Source organism: Penaeus monodon, chromosome 8, assembly GCF_015228065.2.
Source record: "Penaeus monodon isolate SGIC_2016 chromosome 8, NSTDA_Pmon_1, whole genome shotgun sequence".
Lineage (NCBI taxonomy): Eukaryota > Metazoa > Arthropoda > Malacostraca > Decapoda > Penaeidae > Penaeus > Penaeus monodon.
Window position 1 is genome coordinate 16,941,582 of NC_051393.1, and position 17,815 is coordinate 16,959,396.

The 17,815-nt window shown below is 41.3% G+C and overlaps 1 protein-coding gene across 1 annotated transcript in view; it reads left to right on the forward strand.

Annotated features, from left to right (window-relative positions):
* LOC119576217 (E3 ubiquitin-protein ligase RNF216-like) overlaps window positions 1–17,815 on the forward strand; it is a gene marked incomplete at its 3' end in the record, with an annotated part of 47,431 nt that overhangs the window by 3,799 nt on the left and 25,817 nt on the right. Inside the window, 1 exon segment of the mRNA XM_037923804.1 lies at window positions 16,810–17,073. Coding sequence (XP_037779732.1) covers window positions 16,810–17,073 — 264 coding nt within the window.

A 17,815-nucleotide genomic window follows, 5' to 3' on the forward strand; every position in this document is an offset into this window, starting at 1 on the left:
CAGAGAGGCCGGCAGCATAATGTAAAGAAATGCGGCAAGAAAATATGAATTGTAAAGTACTAAATAGTTCGTTATGCTAAATTGAAACTATTTATTGAGTAAATACAAAATTACGCTGTTCCTGAAATGAATTTAGAAGTAAATGTCAAGAAGGGGAACATTGGCCAAACAAAAGCAAATTCTCTACAAGAAAAGAGCAACACATATACATGAACGAAAAAGAAGATTAAACGTTAAGTAGAAACAGCCAAACCCAATTACTAACATAGGCAAATAATAATGCTTCCTCATTTACCGATGTGACGAAAGAAAACAATAATGGTTTTGTAGAAAGTTTGAAAAAGTACAAATAGTAATTTGCAGGAATGATCGAGGAAAATAACAGTATTCCTATAACAGGGGATAAAAAGTGGTAGATGATGGTATCGTACGATAATGAATACAAGATTTTGATTGTTGGTATCCGCATGGCTATAAATCCCAAATGCTTGGAAAGGAAAATTTTAGCACATGGGGTTATCAAAAAAAGAAGCGCCTTGCGAAATTAGCATTCCTGACCAATCAAATGGCAACATAAAACTAAAAACCCGGCCGCCCATGATGTGTACGAAGAAAATTGGAAACGTTAAATCATGCGCAACAGTGCCAAGGACCTGCAGAAACTAAGAAAAATAAAGCTGTTGCAATGTGAATCCCTCTATGAAAAATGTAACATTAGGACTCAGATTTTATATTTGGAAAAAAGTTGGGTAAGTGGAAACGGAATGGAATCACTATAAATGAAGTAGAAATTATATGAAGACCCATAGTGCAACTAAAGGTAATTGAGCGAGCGAAACGTCAATCCTTGTTCTTTGACAAACGACTCGCAAATGACAAATGTTGCATGATGTTTCACGTCTAAAATATTTGAAAGTACATTTTGTAACGCTTAATGCACACTATTTCAGAGACGCCATTGATTAATCAAAATAATTTTGAATATTTTCAATCCCTCTCCTAAAAACTATAGAATTTATATTTTGGTTTAGACATTATGTTTAGACAAATGAACACAGTCATGTTTTGAATTGTAGTCATTTTGGGTGTTATTATTATTACTATTATTATATTTATCCTGAAAGTAATATTAAGAGTAATCAACAGGTAATAATATCAGTTATAATAACCAGGATGATGATAATAATAATGTTATAATAATAATAATAATAATAATAATAATAATAATAATAATAATATAGATAATGATAATAATGATAATAATAACCGACAACAACAACAACAACAACAACAATAATAATAATAATAATAATAATAATAATAATAATAATAATAATAATAATAATAATAAAATGATGATAAATATAATAATGATAATAACAATGATAGTAATGATGACAATGGTGATAATGATAATGCTGATAATCAAAATCATAGTAATGATAATAATGTTAATGATAAAATAATAATAATAATGATAATAGTAGTAATGACAATTATTAATAAGATAAGATTAGATGTATGGTGCCAGTTACTTCTCCCTCCCTTGTGATCCTACTCCCTCTTCCTCTCCATCTCTCTCCCAAATCTTCCTTAAATTTACTCCTCCCCTTCCACTCTAAGCCCTACATTCTGCCCTTTCTCGCTTCCCTCTTCCCCTTTAAACTACCCCACCTCCTTCGCTCCTTTATCCCCTTCCTTCCGTCCCCCGGCCCCCTTTACTACGTTTCCCCCCCTTTTCCCCTTCCCTATCTCCCTTTCTTCTCTCTTTCTCTCCCCTTCCCTCTGTCCTCCAACCTCCCTTCTTAATCTTCCCGGCGGATAGTGCTTAAACTGACGGTCAAACTACTTCATTGCAGTGTACAGTCACAAATAAACTACCCTTGCTCGGGAGTAGATGAAACCGAAACGGCCGCTAGGAGCTGATTCGGAAATATTGATACTTGTTTTCAAAGATCGGAACAGATTAAGCTTCATAATTTGTTTCAGGGCTGATATGGCTAGGTTATATTATCATGCCAATATTAGCATTGGAGACCATATAGACCATTTGTAGCATCATAATTACGCTTTACTCTGAGGGACTATCAAGGTGCGAAATATCAAGATCAGGTATTTCGAAGCCAACTATGTCTCTGTGGATCCAGCGACACCAAGCAACCTGATACACCAGAAACAAGACCAGAAGTGGACACTAGAATTGTGGTCCTCAACCTTGTAAATACCACGCCCCCTTTAGGAATTTGTCCTTCCCTCCACGCCTCCCTTGCATCTGTAAATAAAATTCCCTCCCAGATTTCCATGGAAATTATAAGTATGTTTTGTTAGTGTTTTTAATGAGTATGAATTAGTGGCATTATAATCAAACTTTCCCTTATGTGACCATGCTCTCGATAAGAGAATAACAAAGATAAGTAGAGAAATTACTGCCTCTTTCCAAGGGCTCGCACCCCCTTTGGAAAATACTGAAGCCCCCGGGTTAAAAACCACTGGTTTAGATGCACGACGGAGGAAGATGGCCAAGTAAATGTCATTCAAAACTATAAATCAATGTGCTATATGAAAGAAATAAGCTTGCATTGAAGTGCATGGATATCATGAGCTAATGAAACTATTGGACACTAGGCTGGCGATTTCCAAGTTGAAGAGTTGGAAAGCTGCAGGCATATGTGATATCCCTGCTGAACTGCTAAAGGCTGGGGGAGAACCTATGGCTGTATACAGTCCTGACTGCCATCTGGCAGTCTGGTACCATTCCCCCTGACCTGCTGAGGGGCGTGGTCACCCCTCTCTGGAAGGGGAAAGGGGATCGTTGGGATTGTAGCAACTATCGTGGGATTACACTGATCAGCATACCAGGCAAAGTTCTCGTCCACATCCTTCTGAAACGGATCCGCAACCACCTACTAAGGCATCAGAGACAGGAGCAGTCTGGATTTACTCCTGGCAAGTCCACGATAGACCATATACTAGCGCTTCGAGTGATTGTGGAACGCCGTGAGTTTGGTCGTGGGTTGCTTACAACCTACATCGACCTGAAGAAGGAGTTTGACTCGGTGCATCAGGAATCGCTATGGGAGATCCTGAGACTCAGGGGAATTCTGACACAGATTATTGGCCTAATAGCAAGCCTCTATACTGGTACTGAAAGTGCTGTAAAGTGTGGTGGGGGTCTGTCGAACTTCTTCTCTGTTAATTCAGGGGTGAGGCAAGGCTGTGTCCTTGCACCAACAGTTTTCAACACCTGTATGGACTGGATAATGGGCAGAGCTACTAGCCAAAGTCAGTGTGGAGCAACACTAGGCAATATCAAGGTCTCAGACCTTGACTTTGCCGACGATGTTGCTATCCTATCTGAGTCCTTGGAATCACTGGTGGCGGCTCTTGATGCATTTAGCAATGAGGCGAAGTCCCTAGGCCTAGAGGTCTCCTGGACCAAGACCAAGATTCAGGACTTTAGGGACCTGTTAGGTGAACCCGTTCAGTTGATCCATGTTTATGGCGAGGATGTTGAAGTTACAGAGAGTTTTACATACCTTGGTAACGTAGTCCATATCTCTGGGCTGTCAGATCAAGAAGTCAGTAGACGGATTGGTCTAGCAACAGGAGCTATGAACTCGATCAACAAGAGTGTTTGGAGATGTCGGTACCTATGCAGAAGGACCAAGCTGTGTGTCTTCAAGGCCTTGATACTACCAGTTTTGCTCTGTGGAAGCGAAACCTGGACGCTATCCAGTGTCTTGGAGTCTCGTCTTGATACCTTTTGTAACAAGTCCCTTTGCCGGATCATGGGGTACAGTTGGCAGGACCACGTGTTCAACTGGCGGTTACACCGTGAGACTGGCATGGGACTTGTTACTTGCATAATCCGGGATCAACTCAGGTTATATGGGCACCTAGCTTGTCTCCCTGTGAGACAACCCTGGGTGGAGGAGACCTGTGGAACGACCCAGGAGATCATGGCTTGGGGCAGCTCGACGAGACCTGTCGCGAGAAATTAGAGATGGGCCGTGTGCCTGCCTGGAGACGCGCCTTGAGGGATCCTCGTGGCTGGAAGTGATGGGTGGATGCGGTCATGCGCCCTCGTCGGCGTTAACCCGTTGATGATGATGATGGCAATATAAATATAAATCATATATCATACAAAAAATATTACTTTGATATGCTTTTGCCAGTGTTTACATAACACTGTTATTTGTTTATGGCAGTTTTACATAGTAAATATAGGATATAGTACAAGTATATCTTCCAATGTATCATATGAAATTAAATATTCACATAATTCTTTATACCTCATGTTAGGTAGTCTGAAAGGCTGTATCACGTGACATTCCGAGATATAGTGCTCAAACGTTCACTTGTTTTCTTTGTTACATAGTCTACATCTAAATTCATATGCATTTCTTGCACCGTACAGTTGCCAGTGCATTCTGTAACCTAAATGTACTCTGGCAATAACCACATCACATTGTCTGGTTTGCCTTTGATGCCACCCATAGGAAGACTTGCTAAATCTGTACTGATCGTAGTGCCTTATGGTACATCTTTCAGGCATTTGAGTGTTCGTCAGATCTATTAGTTCTTCCTCATGAGAACTTTTCAATACATGTGCAGCCCTAGCAAGTGGCATCCGAAGATCTATGTTCACAGTATCTTTGCTGCAGGCTACCTTCGCCAGTTTGTCTTAAGTGGTCGTGCTTGCGTATGCCAACATGAGATGGTATCCATACAAATTGAATATTGAAATTGCTTTCTATTGCATAAGTTACGTTATGCTTAATGCAACTCACAATTTCCTCAACGCCACCTGCTCTGAAAGAATTGTGTTGGAAAAGCACTTTGAGTTACAGAAAACTACTCCAGAGCCTGAGATATTAAGAATTCTGTTGCGAAATTTGTGTAGTGCTGGCCCAATTTTGCATGCTCATATTAATTTGATTTAGTAAGCTATTTTTGTATACAGCACAAGCACAACCAACTTGGTATCCAGACTGTATGGATACGTCAACGTAACACTCATATACATCATTGCCCATAGATTCTGTGTTCCTTTACCGTTGCGAATGCAATTTGTTTTAACACGCAGTTATGTTTTTTTTTTTTTTTTTTTTTTTTTTTTTTTTTTTTTTTTTTTGGGGGGGGGGGGGTAGACATGCAAGGTGTACGAACAGTATTGATTTTTTCCATGGCAGAATGGATCGACCTTTTGGTATTTTACGAACTGGGACATTGTGTTTTGTAGTGTTCATGGAGATTTTGTGTATCAGAAGGCGTGCATGTGTGTTATTAGTCACTTCTACTTGCGTGATTTTATGTTGCAGTTGTTTTTGGAAATCTGAAAGATATAAGGGTTCCCTCAGAGCTTTGACCCCAGATATGGTGGAAATAAATATTACTCTATCCGAAAAGGATGGTAGGTTTAGTTCTAATCATATGTTCACTATACTTGCTGTTCTTGGAGGTCAGAGGATAATCCTCATAGCTTTATTATGCACTACCTCCAAGGTATTTATTTCTGATTCTTTACACTGCAACAAGTGCAGTGGCTTATAAAGGCCAAGTAAAACAGTCTAGCGAGCTTAACATTGATGCCATGTTCTCTTCCGACAAGAACATTCAATGGTTTTAATCTCTCCCAGTCTCTTCTTTAGAGAAAGGATTAAGTCTACATGATTTATGTTTACCCGAGATATTTATACTTATGACATGTCAAGGTCCTGGTTACCTATGTGAATACATGGTACGATACATGGGTTGAGAGCCCTTGTTTTCTCAGCGGAGATCCACACTTATGAGCCCTTGTTGTTAGTTTGTCGAGAATTATTTGCATGTGACATCTATTAATAGTGGAATCTACCTGAGCCGGTGTGACATCCATTAATCAAGAAGACCGGGTGGGGCAGCTGATGACTGCCTGGGTCATGACCTCACCTTCGGCGATAACAACAAACGCTTGGAGGGGGTAGCCGAAGATAACAGCTGTGTCCCCACGCCCTAGGGTGGAAGCGACCCAGAAATACCCAAAGGAGTCAGTCCGAGTCCATTCCTTGAACCGCGAACACCTTCCCCCTTAACCTGTAGGAGCTGACGCCGCCTCCGCCACGTCTACCACGTCAAGATCCATTTTAATCTACATGTCTGTTCCCTCAATAAAGCTGAGAAACAGATACTTAGTTTTCCTCTGGACCTGCCAGATAATATAGTGGTATTCTAGTATAATTCAAATTAGAGACCATCATAGTTGGTGTTCAGGGTGGTAGAACTCACGTTCCTGCCTCCGCTCGAAATCGTCGTCAGCAGCCAACAGGACTACGTAAGTACACAAGGGATATTTTCCTTTTTTTCTGTGTCCCCCATTTGTGTACTACGAGCCAATCATTTTCATAAATGTACAAGTGTTTAGGTCCATAGGGAATAGGGAAGGTCGTGTTTTGCGCATATATGAGGAGTTACTGAGAGTATTTTTCCTTTTCATCTGATAACACAGTCACGATATTTCAAAACTGAGTAAGTGCTGTTAAATTCATTTCTCTTTTTCTACATTTTCTGATGAGCTCTCCTCCATCGGAAAATACTCGTGCGAAAAAGTCAATTGTCGTAAGGGCTCTGCAGACTTCGCTAGGTTTCTCCCCAAAGGACTCTGACTCTTCTCTTACTTCTCGCTCATCTTCTCCTTCACCATCTACTTCTGAATTAGTCTCCCCTCCTTCTCTCGCAACACAAATAGAAACCATTCTCTCTCCAACTCCACCCCCCTCCTCTGACCTCACCCTTGTTACTGCTGCAGCAAGCATGGGTCCCGGCATGGTTCCCACAATGTACAATGTAGCGTCAAAATTCTTGGGCTCAAACGTCTCTGTTGACCAATTCTTTGCGGGTGTGGAAGACCCGTAATCCATTCAGGGGTTTGACGGGAGTCCAAGCATTTTGCTACACTGTGCCTCGTGGCGGCCAGAATGCGACTCAACCACGAAATTCCGAGAGTGGCTGAAGGACTAGAATCTTATAATCATTTGCCGGGAGATCAGAAGTCGTATGGAATGTTGAAGAGTATTTTCACTTCAACATTTTCGAGGCAGATGGAGAATTACCATCTACGACTCGTAGAATTATTAGAATCAAAACCCACTTCCTTTTCCAAAGATGATCTTTCATCTTACCTAAATGCAGTGGGCGCAGTCTATCCCAGGATCAGACGCGTCGGTGTGTCTGAAGCAATGTGTTACTCAGAGCACATCGCACGCAGCAGTTCTTGAACATTTTGCTAAAGTGTGGTTAGTGTCTTCTATCTCTCCAGCTGTGAGCAAACGAGTTTGGGATAAAGTCGACAGTGCTTCATTCAATAAGTTTCCTGAAGTCGCGGTGTGACATCTATTAATAGTGGAATCTGCCTGAGCCGGTTTGACATCCATTAATCAAGAAGACCGGGTGGGGCAGCTGATGACCGCCTGGGTCATGACTCACCTCATAACAACAAACGCTTGGAGAGGGTAGCCGAGATAACAGCTGTGTCTCCACGCCCTAGGGTGGAAGCGACCCAGAAATACCCGAAGGAGTCAGTCCAAGTCCATTCCTTGAACCGCGAACACCATCCCCCTTAACGTGTAGGAGCTGACGCCGCCTCCGCCACGTCTACCACGTCAAGATCCATTTTAATCTACATGTCTGTTCCCTCAATTAAGCTGAGAAACAGATACTTAGTTTTCCTCTGGACCTACCAGATAATATAGTGGTATTCTAGTATAATTCAAATTAGAGACCATTATATTGCATCCTCTCTTGTGTTGATGTTCTGACACATATGTAATCAGCATAGCATATAATGGATTCACCATCCCCAAGTAGATTATCCGCCACCAGCTTGTGCATGAGGACATTGAACAGCATAGGGCTGAGAAGATCCAAAAGTTCAAAAGATTGTGAAGTAGAACTTCTCACTCCCATGAACAAGACACTTGCAGATCAGTTCAAAAGATACATTCTAATCCAGCCCAATAACTTTCCCCGGATGCCAAAGCTTACTATTTGTTCTAGGTCAAGAAAAACAGTGTTTCCCTGGATTAGAGCTTAAAAAGTACTCTGCAAAGCAATGTTGTGTGCTACTTCCTGATAGAAATCCGTACAGTCTGTTAGATAATTTACCTTGTAACCTGTAATTGAGTGTTTACAATTATCCTTTCTAGAACTTTGTATGCACATGAGATTAGTGAAATTGGGTGGTATTTATCAGTTCTTGAATTCGGTATAGGAATGATTAGACCGCGTCCAGGGGCCAGGCTGAGTACCTTGTGACAAACTTAACCTGTATAGGTGTAAGGGGATTATTAGGTACCTGAGCTATAAAGCAGAGGACACTATAGGTAATTCCATCCTCACCTGGGGCGGACACTTTTTCTTTGATTAGTGCAATTTTACACTGACTAATGTGATTCTAATTATTTGTGGGAAGTGAGCTCAATTTGGACGCTGCAGCCCTATTAAGGAGCATATCTGCTTGTGCAAGAGGAATATGGAACTGCGGGGTGTTAGTTGGTTTGCTTGAGTCGATTTTTTTTTTTTCCCCCAGACCTCAGACATTAAGGTGTTATTGTTAATGCTTCATAGGATCTGTTCAAAGTGTTCGTTTCTGAAATGAGTTTTTAATTCCGATAGATTTTTGTTAGCCTTAAGAAACTGAATAAGGTCGTCTCGGGTATTGTAGATATAAAAAAGCTCCTGAACTTGCTTTTGTTCCCTGTATAGTGTAGGGTCACCAACCCACTTAGGTTGTTTGGAGCGTTGTGAGTTGTTGCTCTTGAAGGTTTTCTTTGGACAGACTCAGATGTAGTAATTAGTGACCACTTTTGTCATGTCCATGGTGAAATTATTTGCACTGTTATTGTGTAATCATTATACCATCATAATACGTGATTTAAAGTGGTGCTCATGGAAAGGAGTAATAGAAAGTTTAAGCCTATTTGTTTTTACAGACTGAATATTATCAAAGCATATTCGTTACTATTGCAAAGTGGTCACTTATTAGCTCGGGTTGCAAGGATGCTTCTGCATTTCCATGCACAAGACCCCTTCCTATAACATAATTTAGCCTGCCCATCCCCCTCCATGGAGTTTCTCTGTCTGATTATATACGGTCATAGATCTATTGTTTACAAAATGCGGAACTCTTTTCCATTTTCATTTCAATAACTATTTCCAAATGTATAATGTCTATATTCGCCATTTCATTTCATTAACTATTTCCAAATGTAAAGTCCCAGCATTAAAAGCTCCCATGCATATGTGCCGTGATTCTGAAAGTTGGGCGATGAATCGTTTGAAACTTCTACACCTTGCATATACATTGTACAGAGAGAAAAAACCCAGTGTCTGTTCGAATATGTAAATGCTGATATTGCACATTATTATCATCAGACTTCTGCACCAGCTTATGCGCTATGGTGTCATTGACATAAGTCAATAGGCCTGTCATTCCTGTGTTCGTATAGGAGTGGTACCCTCCAATTCTAGGGCGGTTTTTATTTTAGTGGCTGATGTGAAGGGCTCTTGTAAACAGTACGTCAACATTATACTATGAATATAGTAAAGCAAGTAATTACTTCTACAATTGTCACCACGTACATTCCATAAAAAAAAGTAATTGTTTTCTTGTCCCTATCACACCCTATGAATAGCTGATTGGTCAAATTGTGTTTGATGAAGCCCTGTAGTCAGCATATTTCTTGTACAGTATTACATATCTATGTTGTATCTTGTTTAATTACACTGATTCTGCGCTAATTCCTCATATTGATATATGTATAATCTGTACCTGATATAATTTTCTGAGTGATATCTCACAGTTCGTCCGTTTCCTGCGCATCTTCGTCGGCGTTATTTCCACTGTCACAGTCGTCACCGTTTTCAGATGACCCGTTGATGGTATTATTTGTAATAATATCAGAGACCTCATTAGTATTTTCAATATCACTAGCTAGAAAGCACATTGTCCCTGTCAACATGATCACTTTTTATTTACATTAACCTTTTTTATTTTTTTTATTTAGCAAGCTCTTGCTTGATACTTCGTATTGCCTCAGATGCAGTGCTTCCTCAGCGGCAGCCTTCTTTGGAAACCTGGTAACCAGGTATTCCCCGTATTTTTTGCCTTTGGGCTAATAGTAGTCTTTGTTCTGGAGAGAAATCCTCGCAAAAGTGCCATTAACCGTCAGGGCCACATAGTTTTGTTCCCATCGTACATAGACGTAGCGCGACGATACCCATTTCCCCTACCCCATGTGTAGCAGGCCTTCCTCTTGGAGGAGCGGCAGCTGGCTGACCTCCCTCATCCGCCTGATTTTTCTACAGTAGACGTGTCGTCGGAAAGGCCAGTCTGATTTACCTGGCCCGGGGGGCCAGCATGTGTATCAGGAAACCTGAGCTCCCGATAAACTACATCTTAAACTAAACGTTGGATCTTATGACTGCAATTAAAGATTTTCGGTTCTCCTGACAAGTTTTTTAAGTAGCCTCATCAAAATTTAACATGGCAATTATTGTCATATAATGCTACTCTTCCATGTGGATGGCACTGTACCCTCCCTATATATCTATTGAATAGGTCCAACAAGAACTTCTGGGAGCTCTCTGGTGAGATATCATTTGGTATGGAATATCGTCACTTCCTGGGGCAGTCTTACGGCAGAGCTGCAAAGCAGAGTCCATCTCCTTGCGCAAAAATGGCAAGTTGTATGGAAGTTCTGCTGCAGTCCTACTGAAGAACGACACTGGGTATCTGTTCCTGTTTCCGCCCGAAGAGTGGAGAATCGGGCAGTGTAAGATGCTCCAGAGGAGATCTCTGCCATGGATTTAGCTAGCTCATTAGCAACATCTTTTTTATCTGTGATGATTATGCCATCAATGTTCAAAGCAGGTGGTGACAGTGATGTGCTCTTTCCAGCGATCTTACGCACCTTGTCCCATACCCATGCTAAGGGGGTCCCAGAGTTAATCAAGGAGACATACTGTCTCCATGACGTCCGTCTGGCCTCCGTTAGCACTCGCCTGGCCTTGGCTCGGGTCTTTTTGTAATGGATCAAGGTTACATCACTGGGGCGTTGTTTCAACTGCCTTAATGCAGCTTTTCTTGCTCTGACAGCTTGTTGGCATTCATCAGACCACCATGGTACCGGAGGTCGACGGTAATGCCGGCTACTTTTGGGAATGGATGCTTCTGCTGCAAGGTGAATTCGTGATGTGAAGTGATTAACAGCATCTTGAACACACTGGAAATTATTCACAGATCCATGCAGTACTGCAGTTGATCTAAAAAGATTCCAGTCCGCATGTTCAAGTCGCCATCTCTACACTCCATTGGCTGGAATACCATTCACCTCCTCCAAAAGTATTGGAAAATGGTCGCTTCCATGTAAGTCTTCCATAACCTGCCAAGTGAAATTCATCTGTGAATCAGGTGAGACAATTGACAGGTCTATATTGGAGAATGTCCCAGTTTGAATTTGGAAATGTCCCTAAACCTGGCAAGGATGCTTCCACACCAGGAAATTACAGACCAATTTCCCTCACCAGCTGCATCTGCAAGCTGATGGAGAAAATGGTAAACTTCAGGTTGACATGGCTGCTAGAAAAGGAAAACGTGCTGACTCCATATCAATATGGGTTTAGAAGATTAAGATCGAGCACAGATGCACTTGTAAGGATGGAAACTGCTATACAGAATTCCTTCGCACAGCAACGTCACATGTCTTCTTTGACCTTGAAAAGGCTTATGATACTACTTGGAAGCATGGCATACTCAAGAAGTTGTATGACATTGGTTTAAGAGGAGCATTACCTACCTTCATACATAACTTCCTTGCTAACAGGAAATTTAAAGTTCGGGTGGGAAACAGTTTCTCTAACCTGGAAGATCACCTGGAAGGGGTCTCACAAGGGAGTGTCTTAAGTGTGACCCTGTTTGCCATTGTTATAAATGACATTGTAAAGGTTGTTCCAAGTTCTGTCTCATGTAATCTGTATGTGGATGACTTTACACTGTACTGCTCAGGAGGAAGCTTACAGGATGTGCAAGGACACATGCAGGCTGCAATAAGTCAGGTTGTACAGTGGACAACATATGGGTTCAAATTTTCCCCAAGCAAGACCATGGCTATGCATTTCCACAAACGAGAAAAATTCCATTCTTCCCTCTATTTAGGAGCAAACCCACTGCAATTTGTCCAAGAGGTGAAGTACTTGGGTCTAATTTTTGACTCAAGGCTTACATGGGTGCCTCACATCAAACAGTTGAAAGTAAAGACTACAAAAGCACTTAGTATTTTGCGGGTTCTTTCACATCTATCTTGGGGTGCAGACCGCACAATGCTTCTGCGGCTTTACCGAGCGCTTATTCGTAGTAAGCTTGATTATGGATGTGAAGCTTATTCATCTGCAACTCCCACTGTTCTACGGATGTTAGACTCGGTTCATAATGAAGCTCTCAGAATCTGTACTAGGGCTTTCAGGTCTTCTTCACCTGTGGAGTCCCTGTATACTGAGAGTGGAGAACCACCTCTTTCATTACACCGAGAATACATGAACCTGAATTACTACACGAGACTACAAAGGATTCCAGGATCTCCTACATCCAGATTTGTTTTCAACCCCCTTGAGGATAGCCAATCCTATGGTAGGAGAATGAGGAATCTTGTGGAAGATCTTAATTTAAATCTCTCTAAGGTTCTGGCTGTTGGAATTCCCCAATTTCCGCCTTGGACTAATCAAGTCGAGCTGGATTTAGTTGGAATTGGGAAAGGGGAGAGATCCGAAGCAGAAGTCTGAGAGAAATGTCATCAGCACATTTCTAAGTACCGGGGATCAGATGCAATTTATACAGATGGTTCGAAATCTGAAAATGGCGTGGGTTTTGCAGCAGTGAGCAGAAGGAAGACTGCATCTGGCAGTCTTTCTCTAGCAGCCTCGATCTTCACTGCAGAGTTACATGCTATCCTTGCAGCAGTTAAGATGACGAGAGATCTTACGAACTATTCTGTTGTAATATATTGTGACTCTCGTAGTGCCTTGCAGGCAATCAAGTGTTTGAACTCATCACATCCAGTAGTGAGGGAGGTTCAAGATTGGCTTGCATTGATGTCAACACGTAAAAAGATAACTATGTTAGGTGCCAGCGCATGTTGGTATCAGTGGGAATGAGCGAGCTGATCAGAAGGCCAAGGCAGCTGCCGCTCAGCCTTGTGATGCTCGTTTTCCTCTCCCATACACCGACCTGAAACCCAGCATCAGAAGTTGTCTTCGTGATAAATGGAGGCGTACCTCCAGAAACAAACTGCGAGACATTAGAGATGACCTTGGCAGTTGGGCGACTAGCATCACTCCCAATCGAAAAGTGGAAGTTGTATTAACGGGCCCTAAGAATCGGGCACACAAGACTGATCATGGGCTAATGATGCTAAAAATGAAGCACTTTGTGAAGGATGCCAAGAGCCATTAACGATCGCACATGTAGTGGAAATGTTGCAACATTCCCCAGACCAAAGAGTATGAAACTTGTCTCCCCCATATACACTGAAAAATGTTTTGGGGGAAGATTGTGACATAGGGGGTTTCTTATTAATTTCCTTAGGGACACTAATATTTTCAATAAAATTGATTATGCAAAATGTTTATGCAATAATTTTATGCACTTAAAAGCATAATTATTTATGTTTTGGGTTTTTATCTATTTATTGTTATTTGTAAGATAGATTTATTTATTTATTTTATTGATAGATTTTTAAAGTTTTAAACATTTTAATATCTCTAGTTAACAAGGTATTCGCCGCTAATGACCTTAGCTGTTGATGCGGCAGATAATTTTAAATAATCAATCAATCCTTCATTTGTGCTCCTCCCCCACATTCGGACTGCTGCCTCTGCCTCCATGGCGCCAGAGAGGCCAGTAAAGTTGACCTCACACTGATCTGCATGCTTTGCCTTCTGCCAATCTTCATAGTTCTTAGGGTCTTTTTTCTTTTTCTGATTTGTGCAAGCTCTACAGTAATTGCACAGAACTTCAAAGTCCAGCACAAAATTTGTGGAGATGTCCATGACGAAACTCACTCCGATGTGGGATTTGCGTCCACGCGTCACCCATGTCCCATCGAAGCTCAAAATCAACATGCAAATCTCCTTCATCATCTTTTTCTTTCCTTCTTTTGAATATACATTCTTGACACACTGCCTCATTATGCACTGTTGGTCTTTGTAGAAGCTTGTCCATCTCTTTTTTTAGAGATAATTGGCGTGTCTTACGAAAGGGTTTTAGAGGACATCTTGTGGCAACCCAGACTGGAGGAAAGGCGAGATAAGGCCTGCCTTCCATATCCTTCTGATAAGGCCCGGTGTACAATATGGTGTTTTCCCTCACTAAAATTACGATTGTTTGTCTTGGTTCAGAATGATGAAGTAGATCTTGACATTCATCACACTGTATGCTAACGGAACAATCAAAATAACTTTTTTCACTGTTGGCGTAACACTGTGTCCTTTCTCACATTTTACCAAATCAATGATTGCATTTAGTCTTGCAACAGATATCACCACCATAGCATCACTGTCACATATATCTCTCTCACATCACTTGGGAACAAAGCATGGCAGAATTGTGCGGCTGTTTGTTTTGTGGGAAGCGTGGGTGGCGTCGCCTTGCTGATGACGTACTTGCTTCAACAAGTGTTTTTTCGTCTGTTTCGCTCTCTTCTCTAGATTTGCAAAGACAAAGGATCGATTTTTTTTTTTAGCAAAAAACAACAAGGGACAAGCGTCCCCTTTTTCCTTCGCCTTTGGAGTCTCAGATTTAAAGTAGAGATCTTAAGTGGTCATTTTCACTCAAAATAGAAATTGGGGTTTACAATTATAATTTAGTACATCGAGAATGTGGGTCGCGGGGGCCCGAGTGGTTAGAGCGTTAGACTCAAGACTGCCCACGACGGCAATCTGAGTTCGAGGGTTCGAGTCACCGGCTGGCACTTTGTTCCTTTGGCAAGGAACTTCACCTCGATTGCCTACCTAAGTCCAAGTCAGTGCCGGTCCTAGAACCGGGTAAATAGAGATGGTGACAGAAAAAAACCCACCGGGCGGAAGGCAATGGCAAACTACCGCTCTACATTGCCAAGAAAATCATGGAAATGCATGATCGCCAATGCCCTTTGTAGGACGGGGCACTTGAAAAAAAAATCGAGAATGGCATACTCCTAAAAACAACTGAAAGATTTATTAAAAGATCTGCAAAGCAAATTACCGAGAGCATGTAAACAAATAAATACTAAACCATTACGTAAGGTCGGTGACAAGCATCCCTCTGAATTACAAACTATTTTGTTAACCAGTGTGAGATATAAGCTGCTATAATATATATATATATATATATATATATATATAATATATATATATATATATACAAGAAACATTGTATGATATATTTTGATGAAAAATATCAAAGAAGCAGTTTGGATTAAAGGGAGAGAGCTCGTATTTAGCGAATCTGTTTAATGACAGTTTTTGATATCTTACGAAAGAACCGGGTGAATTGTGTATAGTTAGACATTACAAAGTCTTTTGATAAGGCGTCACACCGTATGTTAATATGGAAATTGGTCCACTCAGGAGTCAAAAGGAAGCCATCAAATGATGAAATACACGAGCACGGTAACTGACTGGAACATTACATGAAAAAAAAACAGTAACAAGGATCAGTCTTGGCACCAATTATGTTTAGTATTTTCATCGGTGGTCTGGGGAAAAAACATAAGACTAAATAGCTATATGAATGTTTGTAGATGATGCTAAATTACCAAGAAAGGTAGTCCAAAAAAGCTCTCCTGCTAAATCCACCAGAGGGACACTGAAAACTTATTTATGTAGAATTATACTTGAAAATTGGTTGAACACTAATAAATGCCTTGTGAACAGGTTTGGCGACAGTATGATAAGAAACGGAGACGAATCCAGATGATCACAGAAATAAAAAGGTTAATAAATACTGGCAATTGTCAAACCGGATATATGATCGGAAATGTGGCAAAGAAAATGATGACCATCATAAGAAGTACTCTTTGAGTATGCTTCAGTTGAGTAGAGCCAATAATCAAGAAAGCACGGTATTGTCAAGTTAGAGCAGCCACACATGGCCGCCAGTGTGAATAACTATGAGCTACACAGGTATATTATATGAAATAGGATTACTACTTCAGAGGGAAAAAAGAGGTGACAAGAAACAGTAAACTTAGATACATAGAAAATTTCACGCTAGTACTCTATGCTATAGCCACAGGCCACAGTCAAGGAAGAAATGTCGGAAACTACAACTGAGTTCCAGGTAAATAAAAGTGCTTTCCTGTCTGACAATAGAAAATATGGCTCAAGATATATAATAGAATTTGTGTGATGTAATTCACCAAGACCTACAGTATCTATTCTGCTGAAACAAAAATAAGCCTCCGTTTCAAGCAGCATTGTTCGTGGGATCATACGAAAAACAGAAATGTAAATCGGCTGCTCCTGTGCCTTAAGTAGAATTAATATTAATTAAGATTATTAATAAGAACTGAGAGGGATAGCTATACTCCTCTTTAGTTTTATTTCTGTATGTGCATAGTTTTTGTGATGAAATTGTTTAGAAGGTTGTTAATACGTAAATCCCATTTGATGAATTAGACGACAAACGCCAAGCTCGGAAATAATTGAATACCTCTAGACAAATATACTTGTAAAAAAGTCAAGCTTTCATGTACGTCCAGGTACGTAAAAAAGTCTCAAGTTTTCATGTACGTCCAGGTACGTTGGAGAGGAGATAGGGCAAGGTCGAGTGAGGTTCCGGTGCCTGAACGCAGACTGTGGCTCAGAGATTTTGGAAGAGACTTTGTGGATGGTGACACCGAAGGCCGTTTACGCAAGGCTGCTGGAGAAGAGACAACTAGAGGAGGTGCTGACAGCGAAGATCGATGGCCTTGAGGCGTGTCCTTACTGCGACTTCATGGCTGTTCTCGATACTGGAAACACCGTCTTCACGTGCATGAAATGTAAAAAGGACTCTTGCAGGTAATGTGCTTTACATTGTAAATCGTGTTCGATATTTTTTTTATTTTCTTGCATTCTTGTTGTTTATTTAAATATGTTTTTTGAATTTCTGCACTGTATACTTATATATTGTTTGGTAGATACCTTTCTAGTTTTCCTTTTGCAGATCCATTTAACAGTATGTGCGCACGCACACACACACACGCACGCACGCACGCACGCATGCACGCACGCACGCATGCACGCACGCACGCATGCATGCACGCACGCACGCACGCACGCATGCACGCACTCACGAACACGCGCACGCACACAACACACACACACACACACACAACACACACACAACACACACACACACACACACACCCCACACACACACACACACCACACACACACATACTATACACACCACACACTTACCACACACACTACACACTACACACACCACACACACCACACACTCAACACACACACTGCACACACACACACACACACACTAAACACACACACACTACACACTACACACTACACACTACACACTACACACACACACACCAACACACACACACACACACACACACACACACACACACACACAACACACAACACTACCACATCACACACAACAAAAACACACACCACACACTACTCACACACACACAATACACATCACACACAAACACCCACACACCACACACACACACACACACACCACACTCACACACACCACACACACACACACACACACACACACACACAC